General features: G+C 42.9%; 1 protein-coding gene across 4 annotated transcripts in view; it reads left to right on the top strand.

Annotated features, from left to right (window-relative positions):
* The first annotated feature begins 452 nt into the window (after window positions 1-452).
* Window positions 453-25,385, top strand: part of JPH2 (junctophilin 2) — a 62,488-nt gene continuing 37,555 nt past the window's right edge. For all 4 annotated transcript variants that reach the window (XM_036753085.1, XM_036753083.1, XM_036753084.1 and 1 more), the window contains exon 1: window positions 453-1,447. In XM_036753085.1, the coding sequence (XP_036608980.1) occupies window positions 1,069-1,447 (379 nt within the window). In that variant the 5' untranslated portion in view covers window positions 453-1,068. The remainder of the gene's footprint in view (window positions 1,448-25,385) is intronic.

Here is a 25,385-nt window from a genome sequence, read left to right as displayed (position 1 = left end):
AAAGTTTTCTTTGATTTAAATATTCTGTCTTATTCTTTCCTCCCTCTTTCTGAAATTTCTTCTTTATACTCCCCACCTCCCCAACCCCAGACCCAGAGCTATGTTAGATATATGTCAGTGGGAAGACAAGGCAAAAAACTGCCAAGACAGATACCCATCCTCACTCTCTCCCCTTCAAGCCACTCCCTGGTCTGAAGCTCTGGCTCCTGATTTTAAACACAAGCCTTCCCATTCCCTCCCCTCCTTTCCTTCCCTACCCCACTTAGCCTCCCTGCCCTCTGTGCAACCCCCTCCTTTCCTCCCCCCCCCCCCCCCGGGAAGCTAACTTCAGGGGAAGGAGGGACTTTTACCTACCTCATTCGAGGGGCCCAGGGAGGTTGGGCTATAGGGTTATTTTGGGAATAGCTCCTCGGATCTGAAGGCCTTGTTAGGGTAGCACTGACCTTTCCACCAGAGGAGGAGGGGAGGATCAGGAGAAGGGGGCGGGGGCTACAGGAGAGAGACAGGCAGACCCCACACACCCACTAGAACTGTGAAAGGAGCCAGCTGAGCATTTGGAGTGATAGCATTGCCTTGGGGAACTCAGTACAGCCCTGGGGCGCTCAGAGAGGGATTTCCCCACTACTGGAACTGCTTGGAGAATCATCACCCCCATCCTTTCTTTCCCCAGCAACCTCCCCGGTGAGGTTTCTTAAAGGGACCATGCAACTTTTCCAGTCCTCCCTAGAACTGCCTTTGGAGTAGTAAAGGGACACTTTTGGGAATGTGAAATCTTTCCTGCCTGTTTGTCTTAGAAGCAACAGTTCCTCTACTCCCTCAGACTGAGTCTTGAGTGAGGGCCGGGGACCCACTTGCCTGTCATTTACAGACAGACACACTACCTACCACCTTGGTTCTCCGGACCTTCAGAACTCTGGCAGGATCATGTTCATATCACATTGGAGCTGCATCCCAAGTGTGAAGGTATAGCCCTGAGCCGGGACTGGAAAGGGGCTGGGGGGTGGAGCCCTGGGGCTCCCCCCCAGGCTCGAGCTGGAGGGCGGAGAGGAAGCCGGGGGCTATGATGAGATGAGTGGAGGCCGCTTTGACTTTGATGATGGTGGTGCATACTGTGGGGGCTGGCAAGATGGCAAGGCCCACGGACATGGGCTCTGCACAGGACCCAAGGGCCAGGGCGAGTATTCTGGCTCCTGGAACTTTGGCTTTGAAGTGGTGGGCATCTACACCTGGCCCAGCGGCAACACCTATGAGGGTTACTGGTGCCAAGGCAAGAGGCATGGCCTGGGGATAGAGACCAAGGGGCGCTGGCTTTACAAGGGTGAGTGGACTCACGGCTTCAAGGGGCGCTATGGGACCCGGCAGAGCTCGAGCAGTGGAGCCAAATATGAGGGCACTTGGAATAACGGACTTCAGGATGGCTATGGCACCGAGACCTACGCAGATGGAGGTATGTTGGCCTTGCGGCAGCAGAGCAATTTAAAAAAAAATATGAGAGGGAAGGAAAAGGGGGAATAGAGAATATTTGACCTAGAAGACAAAGATGCTTTGGAGTATGTCAAACTGAGTCAACTTGCACATATATTCTGTGCATAAAGCATTCATTAATTGCCCTTATAGGTGGTAGGGTGCGATAAAGAGAAATAGACAGGAATCAGGAGACCTGGGGTCCAGTTCTAACTCAGCCATTAACGGTGTCTCATTGGGCAAGTCACTTCCTCTTTTTGTGTCAATTTTGAGCCTCGGTTGAGGAGGTTGGACCAGGTGGTTCCTAAAGTCCCTTCTCTAGCTCTGATGCTGTCATAATTTACTCTAGTAGAAAGAGGAAGTGGTATGGATGATTCAAAATCATGAGAGATTTTAAAATGTTTCTGTTTGGCTTTAGAATGCATGATATACTTTTGGTACCAGACTTACTTTCTATAGGCTAACATTTAAAATAGTTTGCATTCTAGGAGCACACAATGACGGATTCTCCACCTTCTGCTTTCTGTGAGTGTGGAAGAAGGCATGGAGAAGCCAGTCGCATGAAAATTTTCCTCTACATAATCAAAAGTCGACTCAATAATGTGACTGAGTATGCATGTAGGCTTGTTACTAAATATGGACTTGCATTTTGAGGGAGGAGGTATACTTGCCAATTGGTGTGTATACTCTGTGTTTGTACCCACATATTGTATGCGTATGGATGTGTGGGGCACTTCATTGACTCAGGGGTATTGTGTAGCCAGAGAGGAACAATGAGCCTAGGTGTCTGGAAAGTGTGATAGTTCAGGATGTCGAACCCCTCCCACTACACTTTACAGTTTAGTCAGCCAATCATGCACACTTTACAAAGTGCATTTCACATCTACCCTTCTTTGATCCTTACAATAACCTTGTGAGGGAAACAGTGTATCTCCATTTTGGAGGTAAGGAAATATCTCAGAGAGCAAATATGACTTGCCCCTAGTCACCAGTTCAAGTAATGATGGAGCCAGGGCTGGAACCCAGATTTTCCAAGCCTACTGCTCTTTTTGTTCCACCCTATGTAGAAAAATACAACCATTCTCCCCACCCTATTCCTTGTGTTTGGAAACCATCTGAGAGTCCAGAAAACACTGTTGTGCCTTCTCAGTGACTAGGTCTATAGGTTGGGCCCCCCAATCATTTCTTCTTCCGTCATTGTTACCTTCCCTTCAGCAGGTATCCTTTGGGCCATATATTTGAACAGTGGTCCAGAATGTTGCCCCATGAGATCCTGTAGGTGCACACAGAGTCGAGGGAAAACTCTGATCCCAAGGCTTGTTACCAGCTGGTTAGGGCAGCATTCCTTCCTGCTGTGGCCATATATAGCAAGCCTAAAAAAAGCTGCTGATTGGTGCCGGGATGGAGGGGACCCACACTTGAAAATCAGCTCTTCAGTTATGTGCTGCCACTCTCATGGTATTTCAGAGGTTCTCTTGGAACTCCAGCATGCCTTATAGGAGATCAAACCATGGAATATCAGAACTAGAAGGGGCTTTAAAACATAGGCTGTCATCTAAAAAGGATGTTAGAGACATCTTAGCCCCACCCCCTAATTTTATAGGTGGGGAAACTGAGGCCCAGAGGAAGGGAAATAGTTTGACCAAAATCACATAGCAATAGCACCTACTATGTGCAAAGCACTGGGGTTATGAAGATAAAAGAACAGTGTCTGTTTTCCTGACATTTACACTCTATTGAGGAATACAATATACAAATTATAATCACAAACACATATAGTGTTTTATGGTTTGCAGAACAAGTAGGTTTAAAAAAAAATTGTCTTCCACACCCTGTTAGGTGGTGCGTGTATTATTCCCATTTCACAATCAGAGAGGTGAGACTCAGAGAGGCAACGTGATCTGTTCACGGGCACACAAGGTAGTAAGTATCTGGAGGTGAAACACATTTATGAGGGAATATGATGAGAGAGAAAGCAAGAACAATTGGAGAGCACCTGGGAAGGCTTCATAGAGAAGGAAGCACCTGAGCTGAGCCTCAGAGGAAAAGGAAAATTGTGAGAGGCAGAGAGGAGAGAAGGCATGAAGGAGGGTAGAGGGAGAAGGAGGTGGAAGGGGGTGAGAGGATGGGAGATAGGAAATGAGGGAAGAGGGAAGGTGGGGGGAAGGAGAGGATAGGGGAAGGGAAAAGGGAGGATGGGAGTAGGGGGGAAGAGGAGAAGAGTCTGCAAGCTATAGTTACATAAGCTTGATTTTGATTCCTGGAGAAATCCTACAATGGATAATTGAAGAGGATAGTTGCTGAATACCTAGAAAGGGAAATGGTTCTTCATCAAGAACAGGTTGTACCTGGGGCAACTAGGTACACCAGTCCTGGAGTCAGGAGGACATGAGTTCAAATCTGGCCTCAGACACTTACTAGCTGTGTGATTCTGGGCAAGTCACTTAACCCCAGTTGCCTCAAAAATAAAAAAGGGAAGAAAAAAGAACAAGTAAAACCTGATTAAATCCATTTCCTTCCTTTGATAGACTTACCAAATTAGTAGATAAGGGGAGTGCTGCGGAGATCGTTTACCTAACTCTCATACAATTCTTGTGAAGAAGATGGATAGTTTTGGAGTAAGCTGTTTGACCAGACTGAAGGAATAGCTGCTCATGGTTCAACCTCAACACAGGCAAGAAGTCATAGTACCTTAGGGATCTGCGCTTGGCCCTATGGGATTTAACATTTTTATTGGTGACTTGGATAAAGGCATAGATGATATCTCATCAGAGGGATAGCCAGGGAGAGAAGGCTTATGGTAAATGGCAGAGTCAAGAAACAAAAGGATCCACAAGGATCTTGACAGGCTAAAGAACTGGGCTTGATCTAGAAAGATACATTGAATAGGGACAAATGCAAAGTCTCGTACTTGGGTACGAAAAACCCCGCAAAAACAAAAACACTCAAGCCAAGACCTTAACAAGCACAAGGTAGGGGAAGCAAAGATAGACAACAGCTTCAAAAAAGATCCAGAAGTCTTGGACTGCGTGTTCAATATGAGTCAGCTTGATTTGGCATCTAAAACAGCTAATGCAAGCTTGGACTTTAGGAGGGTGTAGTTCTCCTGTACTCGGCCATCTTTATACCTCATTTGGAGGCTTATGTTCAGTTCTAAGCACCTGGGCTTAAGGACATTGGTAAACAGCACAGTATTTGAAAAAAAGCAAACCGGGATGGTGAAGGCCTTGGGTCCGTGACATATGAGGCTCAGCCGAAGGGACTGGGCATCTTCAGTGTGGAGAAGAGATTTGGGGGTGGGAGGGGCAGTTGTCTTCCAGTGAGTGAGGGGCCACCCTGTGGGAGAAGGACTAGATTTGTTGTTTGGCTGATGAAGGCAGAACCAGAAATAATAGGTAGAAGTAGCAAAGAGGAAAATCATCAAGGAAAAAACGCCCAACAATGGGATAGGAGAAAGTGAAGGGAACAAGCATTTATTAAGCACCTAGTGTGTGCCAAGTACCGTGCAAAGCACTTTACAAATATTATCTCATTTGATCCTCACAACAACCCTGGGAGGTAGGTGCTATTATTATCCCCATTGGACAGTTGGTGGAGGAAACTGAAGTAGGTAGAGGTTAAGTGACTTGCCCAAGGTCACACACCTAATGTGGGTCTGAGGCTGGGTATGAACTCAAGCCCAGCAGTCTATATAGAACTCCATTTAGCTCCCAAAATGGAATGGTCGGCTTCCAGAGCTGGTGGGTTCCCCCTCCTTAGAGGTCTTCAAGCAGAGGATGGGTGGTCACTTGTCAGGTATGTTATGGTGGGGGTGACTTTTGAATATGAGTTGGACTAGGTGGCTGCTGAAGTCTCTTCAAATTCCCAGATTCTTTGATGCTGTATTTCCAAATTGTGAAAATGCATGGAAAGGGAATGTTGATTTGGAAGGAAAGCCAGTAATCCAGTTTGGCTGGAATGTAGAGTTATGAACAGGTAGGCGGTGCAATGGATAGAACACTGGGCCTGGAGTCAGGGAGACTCATTTTCCCAAGTTCAAATCTGGCCTCAGACACTTACCAGCTGTGTGACCCTGGGTGAGTCACTTAATCCTTTTGCCTCAGTTTCCTCATCTGTAAAATGAGCTGGAGAAGGAAAGGGCAAACTGCTCCAGTATCTTTGCCAAGAAAACCCCAAATGGGGTCACGAAGAGTCAGACACGACTGAAGATGACTGAACAAATACAGCAAAGCATGAGGACAGGTTGAAGCCAAACTATTATAGAGTCCCTTAAATAACAGGATGAAGAGTTTGTACTTCATAGAAATCCTTTGTGTCCTCTGAAGCTCCGTTCAAGCCCCACCTTCATGAAGCCTTTCTTGATTTCTTGAAATTGAATTCCTGAAATTTATATTTATTATATATATATTATATATATATATGTACACACACACACACACATATATGCACAAGTGACCTCAGAATGTAAACTTCTTGAGGGCAGGAGCTGCTTCATTTTTGGCACCTACCACAGTGCTTATCACTTAGTAAATACTTGTTGATTGAATAAGCAAATGGCAGGGTCAGATTTGCACCTTAGGAAGTTCATTTTGGCAGCTGGAATATGGATTGTGAGAGAAGAGACTGGAAGGTGGGAGATCAATTAGGAGGCTATTACAGCAGTCCTGGTGAGGTGATGAGAGTCTGAAATAATTTACTGGCTGTGTCAGTGAAGAAAAGGGAAAGATGATCAGAATCAAGAATTGTCGACTGAGTGGATACAAAAGGAGAGGGAGAAAGAGGAGGTAAGAATGACTATGAACCTGGGTGGTTGGGAGAAGGAAGATAGGGGTATCCTATGTGGAAATCAGGAAGTTTGGAACAGGAGTGAGTATAGAGGGGAAGATAAATTCTGCTTTGGATAAGTGAAATTTGAGATGCTTATGGGATCAACAGAGAAGGGAAAAGGGAAGGGAAGGAGAGGGAAAGGGAGGGGAAGGGAGGGGAGGGCAGGGGATGGAATGGAATTTGCCAAGTGCCTGTTAGACATATGGAACTAGTATCCAGGAGAGAGATTAAGAATGGCTTCATTCAGTCACAAAATTACAGATAGATTTGGGAGTCATCTCAGTAGATTGGATCACTGAACCTGTGGAAGCTAGTGAGATCATCAAAGGAGAGTATGTGGTGGGAAAAGACAAAGCCCAAGACAGGATGTTGAGAGGACACTCACACTTGAAGATGGACTATGATCTAGTAAAAGAGATTTAAGAAGAAATGGTCAGACAGGTAGAAGGAGAACTAAGGGAGAAGAATATCACCAAAGCCAAGGAATGACAGGATATTCAGTAAAGGAGAATGGTGGGAAATATAAAGAACTACCTTTTCTCTCACCCTTCCTACTGTCTGCATCCTTCCTCCTTACCTCCCTTTTATTGTGCCCGCTTTCTTTAGACACTGGATCTCACATCTCTCATGGTGGGGAAGGGGTTGGGTGTTGTATTTTAAAATTGTAAGGCATTGGATGATAGAGTTAGGATCAAAAACTCTCTGGACAGGTTAGAACAATAGGCCCAAGGAGGTTTATGGGATTTACTAAAAGCCATACTTAATACAAAAGGAATGAATCATATCTATCCATCTGTCCGCTCACAGATGCAGATATTCCTTTCAACAGCACAACTTGCAAATCTCCCGTACCTTTTCATTCTGTGTGACTCTTTCTGTGTTGTCCCATGAGTCCTTGATGGGATTTTCACCTAGCATGTGGGAAGCCTCCTTCTAGGTCTCTTCAAACTCCTCGGGTACCAATGGAGCACACAGAATGTCCCTCACTCTGTATGACCAACCCAACTCCTTTTCTGGTCTTATAACTCTGATAATATGTTTTGTGCCCATTATTCACAATTTTTGGTTGTTAGTATACTGCCTACCTATGTCTACTATATAGCTTTCCATCGGGCAAGCTGTAGTTTTGATAATCTGGAGATCGTGGTATTTGTTGCATGATTTATAGTTATATGTTATCACTGGAAGACTATTGTTTTTAAAAAGCTGCATTTTTTGGAGAGAAATTTGGGGTCACTGAGAAATAGTTTAGTGCTCTCAAAATACAATCCAGCCCATTTTCTTCCTCAGATCTAGGTCCAGGTCACAGCATCTTAGAGTTGTAAGGAACCTCAATGACTATCTGGTCTAGCCCATTTCTGACCGAGAATCCCCTCTACAGTATCACTGACAAGTGGTCATTCAGTCTGCTAGAAGACCTCCAGTAAGGGGAAACCCACCACTTCTTGAGTCAGCAATTTGACTCTATTCTTATTTAGCCCTAATTATTAGAAAACGTTCCTTTTATTGAGCCAAAATTTGCCTTTCTGCGACTTCTACTCATGGCTCCTCTTTCTTCCTTTTGGGGCCAAATAAAATAAATCCAACACCTCTTCCATAAGATGCCCTTCAAATACTTGAAGATGCTCGTCATATCCCCCTAAGATTTCACATCTCTGAGTCAAACAGACCTAGGTTTCTGCTATTGATCCTCATCTAGTTTCCAATCCTATCAGTGACCTGGTTACTCTCCTCCGGACATATTCCAGAAACATATCTGTCCTAAAATATGGTGCCTAGAACAGAACAAAGTATTCCAGATGCAGTCTGGCCAGGGCAGAGTATAATAATAAGATTGTCATCTTCCTTGTACTGAATATTATGCCTCCCTTAACATAGCCTGGAACAATGTTAACTTTTCTGATTGCCTTGTCACACTGCAGACTCACATGAGCTTGCCTGTCTGCTTAAAAACTCTGGATTATTTTCACCTGAGCATCTAGCAGCGTCCCCCTCATCTTCTTGTTGTAAAGTTGATTGTTCTGGAATCTAGTTGAAAGCTTTGCTTTTATCCCTATTAAATTGTACTTTATAAGACTTGGGCCATTGTTCTAGCCTGTCAAGATGCTTTTGGATCCTAAATCTGTCATCCAGTGTCCTAGCTATTTCTCCTAGTTTCATCATCTGCAAATTTGGCAAGCATGCCATCTATGCCTCCATGTATGTCATTGATAAAAATATTGAATAATATTTTTATTAATAATATAGCCACAGAGATATTCATGGGGCACTCTGCTGAAGACCTTCCAAGTTTACACCAATCCATTAATGATGACTCTGGATCTGATCACTCATACAGCTCTAATTGTGCTATCATCTATCTCACATCTATCCATATTGTCCACAAGAATAGAATGAGAGACTTAATTAAATTATTGACTAAAATATAGGTCTGTTGTGCCTACAGCATTCCCCTTCTCTACCAGGCTGATTACATTTTGTGTGTGTGTGTGTGTGTGTGTGTGTGTGTGTGTGTGTATGTGTGTATGTGAGAGAGAGACAGAGAGAGAGAGAGAGAGAGAGACAGAAGGGGAGGAGAGAAGAGGGGAAGGAAGGAAGGAAGGAAGGATAGAAGAAAGGAAAAGAAAGAAAACTAAATGAGTTATCTTGGATGAACTCTTCTTCATATCCATCTATGTTTTCTCTCTAAGATATAGATTTATATGGAACAGCTCCATGGGATGTCCATCGATCTGTATATTATAGTCTAGGTAATAAACATTCTTTATCTATTTAGTTTTTTCTGTATAGTTAGGCACATTTCTTTTGCATTATTTTGGATCTCATTCAAGTCTCTGCAGGAATGAATGACTCACAGTGAAAATTCAGGCATTAGTGGGGAGATTTTTGGAGAGGAGGTGTGGATCCACCTCCCAATGCCTCACCTTTTTAGGGACCCTTTATTCCTCCTTATGCTGGGGAGAATTTGAACCAGGGCTTGCTGGTACAGTCAGCTAATGAGGTGCAGGATTGAAATTCCTCCAGTCACAGTGTGACTCAGCCTTCCCCAGAGCTGTCTGCCCTCTGACCTGTACCTCACCTGCCGTACCTCAGGGAAGAAGCCAGGGCTTGATATTTTCAGGAGGGCCTGGGAGCTGGGACGGTGCTCTTCCCTCACTTGTGAACACCTGACTTCATTAGAGTAGCCTTCTTCCCTACATTTTGTTTTCTCTCTCTCCTCCTTCCTTCTACCCATGAGGCCTTCTGGGTTAGAGCAACCAAAAAAGAGAACTTTGTTGCAAAACCCATCTGTTTTGTCCGATTTCCATAATCTTTCCCCATCTTGCTTTGGGGTGGAAACTGGAAAACTGACTTGTTGAATTCAGCCCACCAAATACTATGGGGTGGAAACTGGAAAACTGACTTGTTGAATTCAGCCCACCAAATACTATGTGCTTGGTGCTTGAGATACAGAAATGAAACTATAGTCCCTGCCCTTGGGAAGCTTATAATCTAGCAAAAGGGAGAAAACAAATAATCTCAGTAATAGCTAGCATTTATATAGTTCTTTAAGGGTTACAAAGTGCTTTAGGTAAGTTGGCTCATTTGTTACTCATAACAACCCTGTAAGATAGGGCTATCATTATCCCCATTTTCCAGATAAAGAAACTGAGGCCGAAAGACATTGGATGACTTGCCCAGAGACACACAGCTAGTGTATGAGACAGAATTTGAATTCAAGTCTTACAGACTTCAAGTCTCGCACTCTGTTCATTGTACCACTTAGGTGCCTTAAATCACATTATCAAATATGTAGACCATCATAATCCAAGTTACAATCGCATGTTTGTTCAGTCATTTTAGTCCTGTCTGACTTCTCCGTGACCCCATTTGGGGTTTCCTTGACAAAGATGCTGGAGTGGTTTGCCATTTCCTTCTCCAGTTTATTTGACAGATGAGGAAACTAAGGCAAAAAGGGTAAAGTGATTTGCCAAGGGTCACACAGCCAATAAGTGTTTGAGGCCAGATTTGAACCCAGTATTCTATCCACTGTGCCAGCGGGCTGCCCTATGATTTCATGAGAGAGGTCCAAATAAAGTGGCATTTAAAGAGGGAGAGATCACTTGTTGCTAGGAGTTTGGTGGGGGTAATCAAAGAAAGCTCCCTTCTATTTTGACCAAAGTTGTCCCGAAATTGGCCGAGCTCACAGGTGGAATCATTCTGGCTCAGAAAGTCCTTCCTATCTGCTTCTTAGAAGTTAGAAGTCAAGAGCTTTAGCTTTTCAAAGCACTCTCATACCCATCTCACATGTAGAATGCTGGGGCAAGGATCCTGAGGCCATACTAGGTCATCAGGATGGGATTTTAATTGGGGCAATGAGAGATCGCCTAGGTCAACGCCTTCATTTTTCAGAGGATGAAATTAGAGCTCAGAAAAGTTAAGTGACTTGCATATGATTCAGCCTGAGCAGAGAGTCTTGGGTATAGTAAGGTACTTAATGCGTGTCGAGTAAGTGAACATTCCCCTTGTATAGCTGAGAAAACGGAGACTCAGGAAAGTGAAGTCACACCTCCCTCTTTACCCTCTTTAACCTTTCATCCTGCCCCAAAATAATAGATCAATTGTTAATATTTAGACCATGAATGGGAAGAGAATTTTAGATTTCATGGTAAAGGAGGCTTTATAAATACAGCCAACATTTCTTTAGAACTACATAATTACAGAGGGCTTTAAAAGTATTCTCTCATTTGATCCTTACAATCTGGTGAGATTGGTACAAGTATTATCCTTTAATTTTATGGTGAGGAAACTAAGGCCTAGAGAAGAGAAATCATTTATCTAAGGATATGTAGACAATCAGTGACAGAACTAGAACCTGGATCCAGGTATGTCTTTGTTTTTTAAGTTTAACTGTTATTTGCTTTTGTTTTTAATACCACAGGTATTTCACCTTAACCCCCTTCCCACAGTAGAATCTGTCCCAATAACAGAAAAAAAATTTCTGCAAAGCCAACAGACACAATGATTGCAGCTGTGGGAGCTACAATCTCTTTGTGTGTATGTGTATAAAGCATACACACATACACATATATGTATATATATATGTATATATATATTCGTATATAAAGAAAGCATACATATATACCACATGTATGAAATACATTTGTACGTATATATCTCTGTGTATGCATATAAATATATGTATATATGTGTGTATATATGTATACACACATACATATATATACTTCCAAATATGTAATACTGCCCGCCTTTCTACTGAAAGGATGAAGGTGTGTTTCCTTGTCAGTTTTCCAGAACCAAGATTGTTCATTACGATTCATCATTTTCTGCTGTTGTTGTAATTCACGTTCTTGTAGTCATTGTGTGTATCATTCTCTTGGATCTGCTTTTTTTTTCACCCTGCATCCCTTCATACAAATCTTCTGCATTTTTCTGAATTCCTCATATTTGTTGTTTTTATGTTGCAATGATATTCCAGCACATTCATATGCCGAGATTTGTTTAGTCATTTCCCTGTCTACGGGCCCCCATTTTCTTTTCTTGGCTACCTCAGAAGTGTTTCTGTGAATATACTGTTATATCTAGGATATTTCTTGACCTCCTGGGAATATTTGCCTAATAGTGGGATAACTTGGTCAAAGGGTCTAAGCAGTTTGGTGACTCTTTGCAAATTAATTTCCAGATCATTCTCTAGCACCTCTAACACTGTGTTTTTTGACATCTTTGTCAAGGAACCCAAGCCTTCTTCAAGCCCGGGGCTCTTTCCCTCACATCTTTCTGCCTTACTGTCAGACTCTCAAACCTTATTTCCCACAGGCAAACCATTTCCTTGATTTACTTAGGAGGTTCTGCCAAGGAGAGTGACTTTTTTATTTGCTCCTAAAGTGGATGGGACTAGAGGGGAAGTGTGTCTTTAACCCTGCAGAAGAGCCAAGTCAGGGTTCAGGATGTATTTCTAAACTTAGAAGATTTAGAATTGGCGAGGACCTCAGGGATTATCTGGCCCAATACCCTTATTTTGCAAATGGGAAAACTGAGATCTAGAGAGACCGACACGCTCAAAGATAATTGGAGATTGTAACACAGTTCCTCTGATTTCAAATCCACTGATTCTTGGTTTTCTGCCATACCAACCTATCGTGATCTCTCAGCCCATCAGACCTTCAGGGAGGCAGGGTGGTGTCGAGGGAAGAGCACTAGCCTGGGAGTTTAGTTTGTACCAGGCAGTGTCAGCTGCAGTCTTGACAGTTGTCAGCACTTTGTTTGGGGGAGGGGATAGGGAAGATGTCAGTCTCATTCTCAAATATTTCTGTTAGGTGTGATGGGTAATTAATTAAAGATTGTCTGAAAGCCAAGGAGTATTGGAGCCATGAGGTCCCAGGGTCAGAGTTCTCCTCCCCATAATATGCAACCCAATCCTTTCTACCCAGAGTGTAAAAATAGTCCGAATCAGCCTCGTTGCTTTGGGTGGCATGCAGTAGTCTCTTTAGCCAGAGAGTGTTGACTTTCAGCACAGGCGGTTTTAGATGGGAAGTGAAAGACTGTGATCCCAGGCTTGTAGAGAGCAACAGAAACTTTCTGCCTGCGTGAACATTCCTCATGGAGCGTGTTGGAAAGACCAGCTGGATTAGAAGCCAAAAGAACTGAACTTGAGTCCTAGCTCTGCCACTAATTCACTGTGTGTTCTTGGGAAAGTCACTTCCTTCATTTCTTCATCCAAAAAACATAGATTAATAGCCCTATTGTGAAGGTGTTATGTGAATGTTTTCTTTTAACCCTTTGGAATCTGGTATCCAATGTTCTATGCTAATTAGGGATAGAGGTCATGTTAGGGAGGGTTTCTTGGATGATTTCCCATCTTTAGCCATAAAAGGACCATCCATTGACCCTTATCACTAAGTCTGCTCCTGACATGAGCCAGACCATGTCCTTGCCATAAGACTCCAGATGCCCTGATGTGAACTCCAGAACATCCAGCCCTACCCCAGGGTTACCAACATTCTGGTCAAATTGCTCATTTCTATGTCATATGTATTTCCATTTTAATGTCAGAGAATCTGAGTTGAAATGTATCCCAAAAACTCTCTTGTCTATCCTCTATCATGACAAGATCCCACCCTGCTATAGTGTCCTAGGTTAGCAATGTGATAGTTCTATTGTCAGACCAAATCTATGATATCGTAATCTGTTCTAAGTGTCACATTTTAGAAAGGACACTGATAAATTAGAGAATGTCCTGAGGAGGGTAACAAGACCCTGAGTTCCTGCCATACAAGGATCTGTTGAAGTAACTGAGGAAGGTGAGACATGATATTTTTTTCAAGGGTTTGAAAGTCTCTCCATATGAAAAATGAATTAAGCTTGTCCTGCTTGACTGCAGAAGGTTTAACTAGGAACAGTGGGTGGAATTGGTAGAGAGAGATTTGGGCCTTTGAGAAAAGGAAAAATGACCAGTTAGAGCTATCTGGAATAGAGTAGGGTGCCTTGAAAGGCAATGAGTTCCCCATTACTGAGTTCTTTAGATGGAAGCTGGGTGGCCACTTCTCAGGTATATTGGAGGGGGGATTCTTGTTCAGGTTTGGGTTGGACAGGATGGCCTGTCAGATTCCTTCAAACTCTGAGATTCTGTGATTCCCTAGCAAGTGATCCAACTTCCACTTCATCCTCTGTAGTGAGAGGGAACCCTTCACTTCCTGAGGTAGCCCATTTCTACTTTTGGACAGCCCTAATTGCCAAGAAGCTTCACCTTATGTGAAGCCAAAAAAATGTCTGCAACTTCTAGCCTTTGCCTTGAGTACTGCCTTCTACAGCCAAGAAGAAAGAGGCTAATCCCTTTCTTCATGTGATGGCCCTTCAAATACCTGAAGTTACCCTTCATGTCTGCTTCCCCACCACTATTCTCTTCTCTTTACTAAGTATCCCTGGTTCTTTTAACTAATCTTAATATATTGTAGTCCCTAGTTCTGGGAGCTCTTTTCAGTATCTAATCCAGTTTGAAAGTGTCCTTCCTAAAGCGTGGTACTCCAAACTAGATAGATGTGGCTTGACAAGAACAGAGGACATCAGGGACTGTCATCTTTCTTGTTCAAGATACTGTGCCTCTTTTAATAAGGCCTAATATACCATTACATTTTGAGGTTGCCAGGTTACATTGTTGAATCCTATTGAGGTTGCAGTCCAGAAATATCAAACATTATTCCCCCTCCCCTCAAATCTTTTTTTGTGCAAACTATTGTCTAGCCATGTTTTCCTTATCCTGTACTTATACAGTTGATTGTTTGTACCCAGAGGTAGGACTTTACATTGATCCCTACTAAATTTCATTTTATTAGGTTTGTCCTATTGTTCTAACATGTTGAGGTATTTTTGGATCCTCATTCTGTCATTCAATATGTTAGCTATCACTCTTAATCTTGTGTTATCTACAAATTCTACAAATACAACATCAATACTTTCATTCAAACCATTGATAAAAATGTTGTACCGAAAAGGACCAAAGACAGATCTCTGGACCACTCACCTAGAAACCTCTCCCTAAGGTGACATCATCACAAGTCCATCATCCCTCCCCTTCTTTGCAGAGGTGGGGAACGTGGTGTGGAACATCACATCTACTGTTAGATTTAGCTAGTTTTCCTGAACTGCTGCTTCTTCCCTCTTTTTCTTTTTTTAAATATTCTTTGTAACAAGGGATGGTTCTCTGGGTAGGGGAAGCATATATTTGGAAATGAAGAGATCCAATTGGTCACTTAACAGGTTTTAAATTCACTATACTATTGTCTGGACTTCATCTCTCCATCTCATCTGCATGGATAATATGAAAAAAAATTTAAATGCTTTGCTGAAATCCAGGTAAATGTCATCTATGAAATTTCTCTGATTTACCAGTCAGTCTAATGAGTTTGTTAAAAAAAAAAAATGACCAAATATAGGATCATAGGTTAGAGCTGGGAAGGACCTCATATCATCTAACCCTACTTCTACTCAAAACATGATTCTCTACTGGACAAGTAAGTGCTCATCCAGCCTCCTCTTGAATACCTCCAGTGATGGGCAACTCACTACCTACCAAGGCATCCTTTTCTACTGTTTTTGGCAGCTCTAGTTGTTAAAAAAGTTCTTTTGTTTTATTGAACTGTCTCTCTATAACTTCCAAGGGTTTTGGTTTTGTACTCTGGAACTGAAGAGAACAAATCAAATCCTTCTTGTACATAGCTGATCTTTAGATACTTGAAGACAGTCAATCATATCTCTCTCAAACTCTTATCTTCCTCAGGTTGAACATCTCTAGTTCTTTCCAGTGATCCTTTTATGGCAGGATCCAAACTCCCTCTACATCCTGGTCACCGTCCTTTGTCTAGACTCCAGCTTATTAATGTCTCCTCTCCAAGATAACACTTTATTGGAAATATGAAAATGATTTCATTAAATTACCCACTTGGTATTACTATCTTCATTTAAATTTGTTCTGGTTCTGACCTTAGAGAGCTCAAAAATGCAACTTCAGACAATTTTTCTCCCCAGAGAATACCACTGAATTGAAGTTTGTGCTCCCCAATTCCGGTTCCATTGTTGGAAGGGCATTCCTAGCGGAGGTGCCAAGGTCTTTTTTCTCTAATAATGATGATAACGATGGTGAAGAGAGTAGCTCCTTTTTCTAAGCTTTGCATCATGCTTTTTTCACAACATCCTCATGTATTATTATCTGTTTTGCAGGTATAAAAATGCAGGCCCAGAAATGTTGCAATTCTTCCATAGTAATACTGTCGGTAAATGTTTGAGCCAGGATTTGAACCTCTGTCTCCTGACTCTTCCCATGCCATCTCATAGAATGTTAAGAATTGAAAAGAACTTTAAGAGGCCTTATAGTTCAATCTCCCAACTTTGCAGAGGAGGAAAATAGAGAACACAGAGGGAATAGCATTCACCCAAAGTCACACAGCTAGTGGCAAGGGCTGGGCGGGCAAAGCCAAGACTGGAATTCGGTTCCCAGTCTTGTGTTCTTGTCAGTGTATCATACCGTAAAATTTCTGAGGACCCATTTGGATTCCTGAAATGGGATCTGTGTCAGAGCCCCAAAGCACCTGTTGCCTTGTAGGTAATTTTTTTCAGCAAAAAACTGAATACCACCCCCCAGAGTCCCAGTTTGGTTTCTGGTGTATAGAGAAGAGTGATTATAATGGAACGACCTCCATAGAACAAAGAATGTTAGAGCTGGGACGACCCCAGAAACACAGAACGTCAGAGGACTCTTATGATGTTAGAGGGGTCCTTAAAAAATCTTGTTGGGGCAGCTAGGTGGCACAGTGAGTAGAGCACTGGCCCTGGAGTTAAGAGGACCTGAGTTTAAATCCGACCTCATACACTTGACACACTTACTAGCTGTGTGACCTTGGGCAAATCATTTAACCCTAATTGCCCTGCCTTCCTCCATCTCCCATCTCGTCCAACCTCCTCAAGTAGGGCAAATTCCCAAGGCTTTCTTTTTGGCCAAACAGGCCAGAGTATTATGGGGCTCAGACCTTTTGCTCCTCTTCTTGGTAAGCACAGAATACACAGGTTCTTTCCCAGGCATTTGAATGGAGGAAAGACCCACAGCAACAAAATCATGAATCCATTGAAGGATACAGTCAGGCGGAAAAAGCGTTAAATTGTTCTTTTTGACCTCAGAAGACAGAATTGGACCAAAGGATGCTAAGAGATTATCATATTAATCCGGACATGAAGGAATGAGGGCACAGACTAGGATGATCATAGTGGGATTGAATTGTGAGGAAAAAGAAATTCGTGTTTAAGTATTGGTTATAATGTGTAGATAACCTCTGGGCTCCCTCTCTACTTTGAGACTCCATGATACTGAGATGCAGGGCGTGAGATTTCTATCCAAAGTAACCCAAGTTTTCCTAACAGCTAGAGCTATCCAAAAACAGAATGGGTTGCTAGTGAGATAGTAGGTAAGCAGTGTCCTAAAACAGGAAATCTTTGAGTAGAAGTAGATGGTCATTTGTCAGGGATTGTAGAAGGGATTCCTATCCAGAGATGGGTGAAATGTATGGCCTCTGAGAGCCCTTCCACCTGTGAAGTTGTATGACTCTGATTCCTGGAAGAAGCTCCTATTAACCTCCCAGGCTGTAGGACTTGAAGACTCCCTTTTTTTTTTTTTATAATCCTTGATACGACCCACCCCGGGATAAGGAGTCAGTACGTGTCTTGCTGAGGTTGGTAGAAAAACTTTTTAAAAATTGCTGGTGGAGATTGTCTTCAACCTGACTCTAAGATGATGGTGGGTAGGTGGGTAAGTAACTTTCCCATCTTAATGGAGATATTGAGTGTTAGACTAATAACCTTATCCATTCAAATCAATGGAGTTCCCCCAAAAGAACCCAGGCATCCTAACTCCCAGGGTCAAGGTGAGTGAATTACACTGGTCCAATTTAAACAGTCAAGTCTAGGTAGGCTGTGTGACCTTGGGTGAGTCACTTCCAGTTGTGTGCTGGTCCCAGCTTATACTGACTCAGAGTCAATTATTAAGTGTTCAGTGCGAGCATTATACCCTGAAACTGGCAAACGCTACAAATCAGGGCTTGACATTGTTTTGTGGATCATCTAGCTTCAACTAAATGCTGGAGTAAATGTTAACAATGCAAATTAGACTTAAAACTGGGTCAGGGTTACTTTTTTTTTAAACAATAGCCACATGTTAAACATTTACCAGCACAGTCCCCATTTTGGACAATTGCCCATATTTCTTTTTTTTCTACTTTTTATTAAATACATTTTTTATTTTCAGTTTATAACACTCAGTTCCACAAGTTGAGTTCTACTTTTTTTCCCTCTCCCTCCCCTTCCCCCTCCCCCCAAGATGGCATGGAATCCGATATATGTTCTACATATACCTTCCCATTAGACATATTTACACAATAGTCAAGTTGTAAAGAAGAATTATGACCAATGGAATGAATCATGAGAAAGAAAAAACAAAGCCAAAAAAGAAGAGAAAAAAAGAGAGAGCAAACAGTTTGCCTCAATCTGCATTCATACTCTGTAATTCTTTCTCTGGATATAGATAGCTCTCTCCATCATGAGTCCTTTGGAGTTGTGTTTAAACCTTGTATTGCTGAAGAGAGCCAAGTCTCTCAAAGTTAGGCATCACAGAAGCAATATGTCAGTTGCTGTGTACAATGTCCTCCTCGTTCTGCTCCACTCACTCAGCTTCATATCATGTAGGCCTTTCCAGGTTATTACGAAGTCCAAATGTTCCCCATTTCTTGTAGCACAATAGTATTCCATTACATTCATATACCACAACTTGTTCAGCCATTCCCCAATTGATGGGCATCCCCTTGATTTCCGATTCTTTGCTACCACAAAAAGAGCTGCTATAAATATTTTCGTACATACGGGTCCCTTTCCCACTTGTGTGATCTCTTGGGGATACAGCCCTAGAAGTGGTGTTGCTGGGTCAAAGGGGATGCACATTTTTACAGCCCTTTGAATTGCCCATATTTCTAAAGCACTTTGATGTTCACAAAGCACTTTTCCTTACAAGCGCCCTGTGAGGTAGGTGGTTTACATGTGATTTGTATTTGACAGATGAGCACCTGCCTCCCAGAGTCATTATAAGGACCAAATGAGATGATGCATGGGAAGTGCTTTGCAAACCTTAAAGCGCTATGTGAACACCGGCTCTTATCATTACTATTATGTCTTAAAGTGCTGTATGACGACTTCACAGTTATTTTTCAGTCATGTCCAACTCTTTGTGATTCCATATTGGAGTTTTCTTGGCAGAGACACTAGAGTGGTTTGTCATTTCCTTCTCCAGCTCATTTTGCAGATGAGGAAACTGAGGCAAACAAGGTTAAGTGACTTGCTCAGGGTCACACAGCTAGTGTCCGAGGCTAGATTTGAGCTCATGAAGGTGAATCTTCTTGATTCCAAGCCCAAGCATTTAGGTAGCACAGTGGTTAGAGGGCCTGGAGTCAGACAGACCTGAGTTCAAATACAGCCTCAGGCACTTCCTAGCTGTGTGACCTCGGGCAAGTCACTTAACCTCTGTTTGCCTCAATTTCCTGAACTGTAAAATGGAGATAAGGGCAGCCGAGTGGCACAGTGGGTAGAGTGCCGAGCCTAGAGTCAAGAAAACTCATCTTCCTGAGTTCAAATCCAGCCTCAGACACTTATTGGCTGTGTGACCCTGGGCAAGTCACTTAAACCTATTTGCCTCAGTTTCCTCATCTGCAAAATAAGCTGTAGAAGGAAATGGCAAACCACTCCAGTATCTCTGTTAAAAAAAAACAAACCAAAATGACTGAACCAAAAAAAAATTTGGATAATAATAGTACCTACCTCACAGCTTTGTTATGAGGGTCAAATGATATAACAATTATAAAGTACTTAGTACTTGGCACACAGTAGGTATTTAATTAATGCTTATTATTATCATTATTGTTATGAGGAGGAGGAGGAGAAGGAAATCAGGACTCCAAGAGAGGTGTCTGGCGCCTATCACTAATAAATGGCAGAGCTTGATCTTGAACCCAGGGCCAACTCCATGGCCAGATTACTTTGTGCTGCCCACACTACCACTGCACAAGCCTAGCTTCCTTTAGTCCCTGCAGAGTAGGGTCACATCTCAGAGAGCAGGGCAGGGGGCAGCCCACACCAGGTGTGACAGTTTTTGACACTTTGCTCCTGCCCCTAAAGTCTGGTTCTCTCCCTGTCCTTATTCCAGGGTCTGCCAGCTCAAGGGCCTCAGCTGGTGACCAGCAAATTTCCTAATATAACTTGGCTGTTTCCTGCTCATTTGGCAGAAGCCACTCTCCCATTGCAACTGTGCCTTCTTTTGGACTTAAAGGGACCCCTCTGGCCCATTTCACCTCAAATTCAATACACCTGTATTACATATGGTAGATTTCAGAGTTGGTCATTAGAATAATCACCAGATCCTTTCCTCCATCTCTTTTTTCTACCCTCTTTTTATTGTTTTCCTTTCTTCCTCTGTTTCCATTTAACTATCTTATTCTTTCCCTCCATTCTCCTTTCTCTCTGTCTTCCTTTCTATGAAACTGCCTCCAAGCCAGGCCAGAGCCTTGGGCAGGTTTGTAGATGAACTGAATTTTGGCTTGGTAGTTGGTGCTCAGCAAGGTAGTCCTCCTGAGCCACCATGATAAACCCTGGCTAGGTCAGTGTCCACTGAGGAGAAAAAGGACCCCATATTCTTGTTCCCAGAGTTACTGGTTATTTCCAGGAACTATGATCTATCAAGGAACAGCTAGGTGGCATGGTGGATAGAGTGCTGGGCTTGGAATCAGAATGACTCATCTTTCTGAGTTCAAATCTGGCTCAGACATTTACTAGCTGTGTGACCTTGGGCAAGTCACTTCACCCTGTTTGCCTCAGTCCCTCATATGTAAAATGAGCTGGAGAAGGATTTGGTAAACCACTTTAGAATCTTTGCCAAGGAAATCCCAAAATGGGGTCATGAAGAGTTGGACATGACTGAGAAACAACCTAAAAGGGGAAGTGATTTGTAGGTGGAGTCAAGGACCCAAGATGAAAGGAGAGGGGAGGGGAGGTAGGAAGGAGTAGGGCCAGTGGAATTTGGTCTGTCCTGGCTGACCATGGGGAATATAAATGTTGTCTGTCAGTGTTGCTTCAGGTGGACGTTAAAGAGACAGCCCTGAAGAACACTTTAAAGTTGAGGTAGGAAGGAGGGCTCATGGGAAAATGAAGGTTTTCCTGGGAGAATTGGATTGGATATGGAAGTCTAAGGAGAAAGGAACAAAGGACATTATTATTATTATTATTATTATTTTAAACTGAAGCTGTTCAAAAGAAAATGAACTCAGTAGCGTAGTAGAAAGAGCTGACTGAGCATCAGGAAATTTAAGGCTCTAGCTCTGCCATTAACTTTGAATGACTTTGGACAAGTCATTTCTCATCAGGTTTTCATTTCCTCCTAGGTAAAGTGGGGTGGAGGATGGGGGCGGAGGCTGAAATAGAGGTGGGGAGAAGATGGTCAGATTAGATGCTTTCCTCAAGTTCATTCTCTCTGCAGTGAACTTGCTGCGAGAACTTAATGAAATCGTTTCCTCCTCACTCTGGTTCTGTTTATTCCTCTGAGAATGGGAGGATTGGACTAGGGGCTGGGAATGAGCACCTGCTACATGTCGGGCTCTGTGATTAGCACTCCACAAATACCCCGTTGGATTCTCACAACAGCCCCGTGAGGTAGATGCTGTTTTTATTCTCATTTCACAGCTTAGGAAACTGAGGCAAACAGAGGTTTAAGTGACTTACCCAGGGTCACACAGCTAGTAAGTGTCAAACCTGAACTCACGTGTTCCTGACTCCAGACCCAGTACTCTATCCAGTGAGCCATCAGAAGATTTCTAAGGTATTTTCCAGCTCTAATCCTATCCTTTCCTTTAGTGATGGTATGTTGTGATTCTTTAACAAATGAGAACATTGAAGGTAGGAGGGGGATTTCAGGTTAACTCTGAAAGGAAAGGATAGTTTCTTCTCTCAGGCGCATCAGCCATGTGAGTATGAGACCTAGGCTCTAGGGCTGGGCGGAGCCATCCAGTGATAGCTCTGGTAGCCACTGGCAAGGGGAGGCTTTTGCATTTATGATCTAGAAATCAACACCCCCAGATTCTGTTACCAATTTCTGCCCCTAGGCAAGACCCAAACCAACCAGGTCCCTGGATCCCCTTCCTGAGCTTCTCAGTGGCTACAGCACCTCTAAAATTAGTTTACAGAGAGAACAGGGCAGGACAGCTCTGGCTACAAGTACAGGCTCAGGGAGAGGTGTCTGCTGGAAGGCAGGAGACCTCCAGAGATATCTCTCTTCTACCTACAATCCTAAGGCCCCTGTTCAGAATAGTAAAAGGACCTTTAAATTCAGTAGTAGTAGCAGTAGTAGTAATAAGTGTTACTAATTAGTGCTTTTACTTACTTTCAAACTTCTATATTACTATTACAATTTTCTCACTAATGATATTAAAAGTAACAATAAGGGACATTTCTATAACCCCTTGAAGTGCACAAAGCATTTTCACATATGTTTGATTAATCCTTCCAATAGCTCTGTGAGATACAATATAGGAAGGCAGAAATTTCAGGAATAATGTATACGGTCCAGGACTACAGGAATTATCCGTTTCCCAGTTCAGGGCAAAAACGGCTTGCCCACGGCCAGAAGCTGGATTCAGACCCCAATCTTGTTGCCTCACATCCATTAATCCATCTGTGATACTGTGATTCCTTCTTATTGGCCTCCCATCTCATACCCTGTACACTTTATCTTTGATCATTCAATGAGATACCTTCTACATGCTAGGCACTGTACTATATGCTAAGGATACATATATAAAAGTGAGACCATCCGAGAGGCGGCATAACTTTCTTGATTGAGCAATTGATTTAATCATTGGAAAGCTGGCTGTGGAGTCTGAAAGTCCTGAGTCTGACTGACACCAATGGTGAGACCCTGAGTTAAGTCAATTAAACCTCTCACTGCCCCAGGCAGCTCTCTAAGACTACAGATTGCTGAGAAGGAGCCAATTTGCTTAGAAAGAGGAAGTTCCTTATCCAGAGATCCCAATATGGAAAAAAAAATCAAAAACCCACAAGTCTGTTCCCCACCCAAAAGAACAAAAACAAAAATTTTAAAAGGGTGAGACAGTTCCTGTCTTCAAGGAGCTTATATATGCCACAAGAGGATGCAGCACGTGAATAGACAAATAAATATAGGATATATACAAAACAAATGTATGGTGGTTGGGGGTAGGTACTAAACTCTGGAGAATCAAGAAAAGTCTCTTACAGAATGTATTGCTTGAGCTGAATCTTGAAAGAGAGTCTGAGTTTCAAGAACCGGAGGAGAAAAAGGAAAGTATTCCAGGTGTGGGGGATGGCCTTCTCAGAGGTATGGTGATAGCACATGGAAAGCCATGGATGGATGATGGCAAGTAGGCCATTGGTTAGCCTGTTCATAGAGTGTATTTAAGGATGAATAATATATAATTCCTGGGGGAAAATAGTCGAGGACAAGGCTGTGGCAGGCTTTAAATGCCAAGTAATAGAATTCTAGTTTATCCTTACGGCAATGGGGAACCACTGAAGCTTTTTGAAGAGAGAAATGATATGGTCAGTCCTGTGCTTTAGAAGCATCGCTTTGAAGCTGCATGGAAGATAGTTAAAGTCAGTCAGTCAACAAACATTTATTAAGCCCTCTTGTGGTGTGGTTAAAGCCAGATCATGTGGTTAAACAGGTGCCGCTAAGCATTAGGAGTACAAATACAATAAAAACAGAAAGGCCGTCCCTGCTCTCAAGGAACTTAAGTTGCAATGGGGGAAGAAAACATATAAAAGGAAACTCCAGAAAGTAAGGGGGTAGGTACTTGGCAGGACTATGATGAAGTCCAGGGATGTTAAGCCTGGTGGGAAATTTAGAGATGGCAGGCCTCAGATAGGCTAGGAACAACATCCTGGGATACACCCCTGCATAGTGACCATCCTGGATCACTGGGATAACAGTGATGAATGATAACCATATGAAGGAGACTGAGAAGGCTAGGCCCAATATAGAATCATGACAGAGCCATGTCCAGAAAGCCGAGGGAGAAGAGAATACCCACAAAGAGGGGGTGATCAACAGTATTGAATGCCTCAGAGTGGTCAAGAAAGATGAGAACTTAAAAAAAATTGGATTTAACCATCAAAAAATACTGGTTCTTGTGGCTTCATAGTGTATTGTGGCAGGACTGCCTCAAACAATTCAGTCAGACCACCTCTAATCCAAGTATAGGCATTTATTGGGAATGGCACCTCTAACGGGCTGAGTTCCAAGAGGAGCCCCAACTAAGACAACCCAAGCAAATTTATAGTGTAATGATACTGATTACGCAACAGAAATTATGAATGTTAAAAAGGCAGGAGGGGGTTTGTTAAGGGATTAACAATGGGGAGGGGGTCCCAGCCTCAGTGGAACTGTGCCTGCATACAGAAAAACCCATTGGGGGGCATTAATATATGATAATGATATTACGATAAGCCTCTCTACATCATAAGGTCAGTTCTTTACTATTATTGTGAAGGTGCCTACTTAGAGAAAGTCCTTTCTATTGTTTGGGGTCCACATCCTGCTCAGGCATCCTGGTAATGCTGCTTTTTAATTGGCTGTCTATTGTGGTCCTGTCTGAGATCAGATGGATGTGGTTGTAGTTGAGTGCATGGACACACCCACTGTTTCTGTGAGAAGTATGAGGAATGGGTCTGGGGGCAGTGGCTAGTTAGAGGCAGTGGCTGGGATCCCATCACATGGACACACCTGCTATTTTCTGCAAGAAATGTGAATTCATGGACACACCTATTGTTCTGGTGCATAGTGAGGTTTATATGAGGAAGTTAGAATATTGAGTCAGGGGTGAGGAGGCAGTGGCTAGGTAGGGGCAGTGGGCCTACTATTCAGTGAGGCCTGTGATTGAGTCTGGGGGCCTGTGGTGTGGTTAAAGCCAGATCATGTGGTTAAATCAGGGCATGCCTGCTGTTCAGTGGGGCCCAAAAGGAAGTTTGAATATTGGGGCAGCTTTATTAGGATTCCGTCACTGGTGATCTAGGAGACCGCAGTGTCAATGGAAGGGTAGGAACAGAATCCAGATAGCAAAGGGCTGGGACATGAATAAAAGGTGAGAAAGTGGAGGCAAGAGTGTGGAAGGCTTTTTTCTAGAAGTTAAACTATGAAGGGAAGGGAGAGACAGGATGATAGCTTAATAGGTGGTAGGGCCAAATGTAGGATTTTTTTAAAAAAGGATTAATTGGGGGAGATCTGGGCCTGCTTATAGGGAGTAAGGAAGGAGCCAATGGACAAGGAAAGGTGGAATATTAGAGAAATAGGGGGCAAGCTCTTCATGTCACTCTGTATAATAGCATCTGTATCTTATTCTCTCTAATCAACTCTAAGTTTTAGGAGGACAGGAGCTGTCTTATCTAAGCTTTGTATCACTCCCAGTGGCTAGCATTTAGGCGTTCTGTATGCAGTTGTTGAGTCATTTCAGTCATGTCCGACTCTTCCTGACCCCATTTGG

This window comes from Trichosurus vulpecula, chromosome 3 (assembly GCF_011100635.1).
Source record: "Trichosurus vulpecula isolate mTriVul1 chromosome 3, mTriVul1.pri, whole genome shotgun sequence".
Lineage (NCBI taxonomy): Eukaryota > Metazoa > Chordata > Mammalia > Diprotodontia > Phalangeridae > Trichosurus > Trichosurus vulpecula.
The sequence above is the reverse complement of the archived record's forward strand: the minus strand, read 5'-3'. Positions and strand labels throughout refer to the sequence as shown.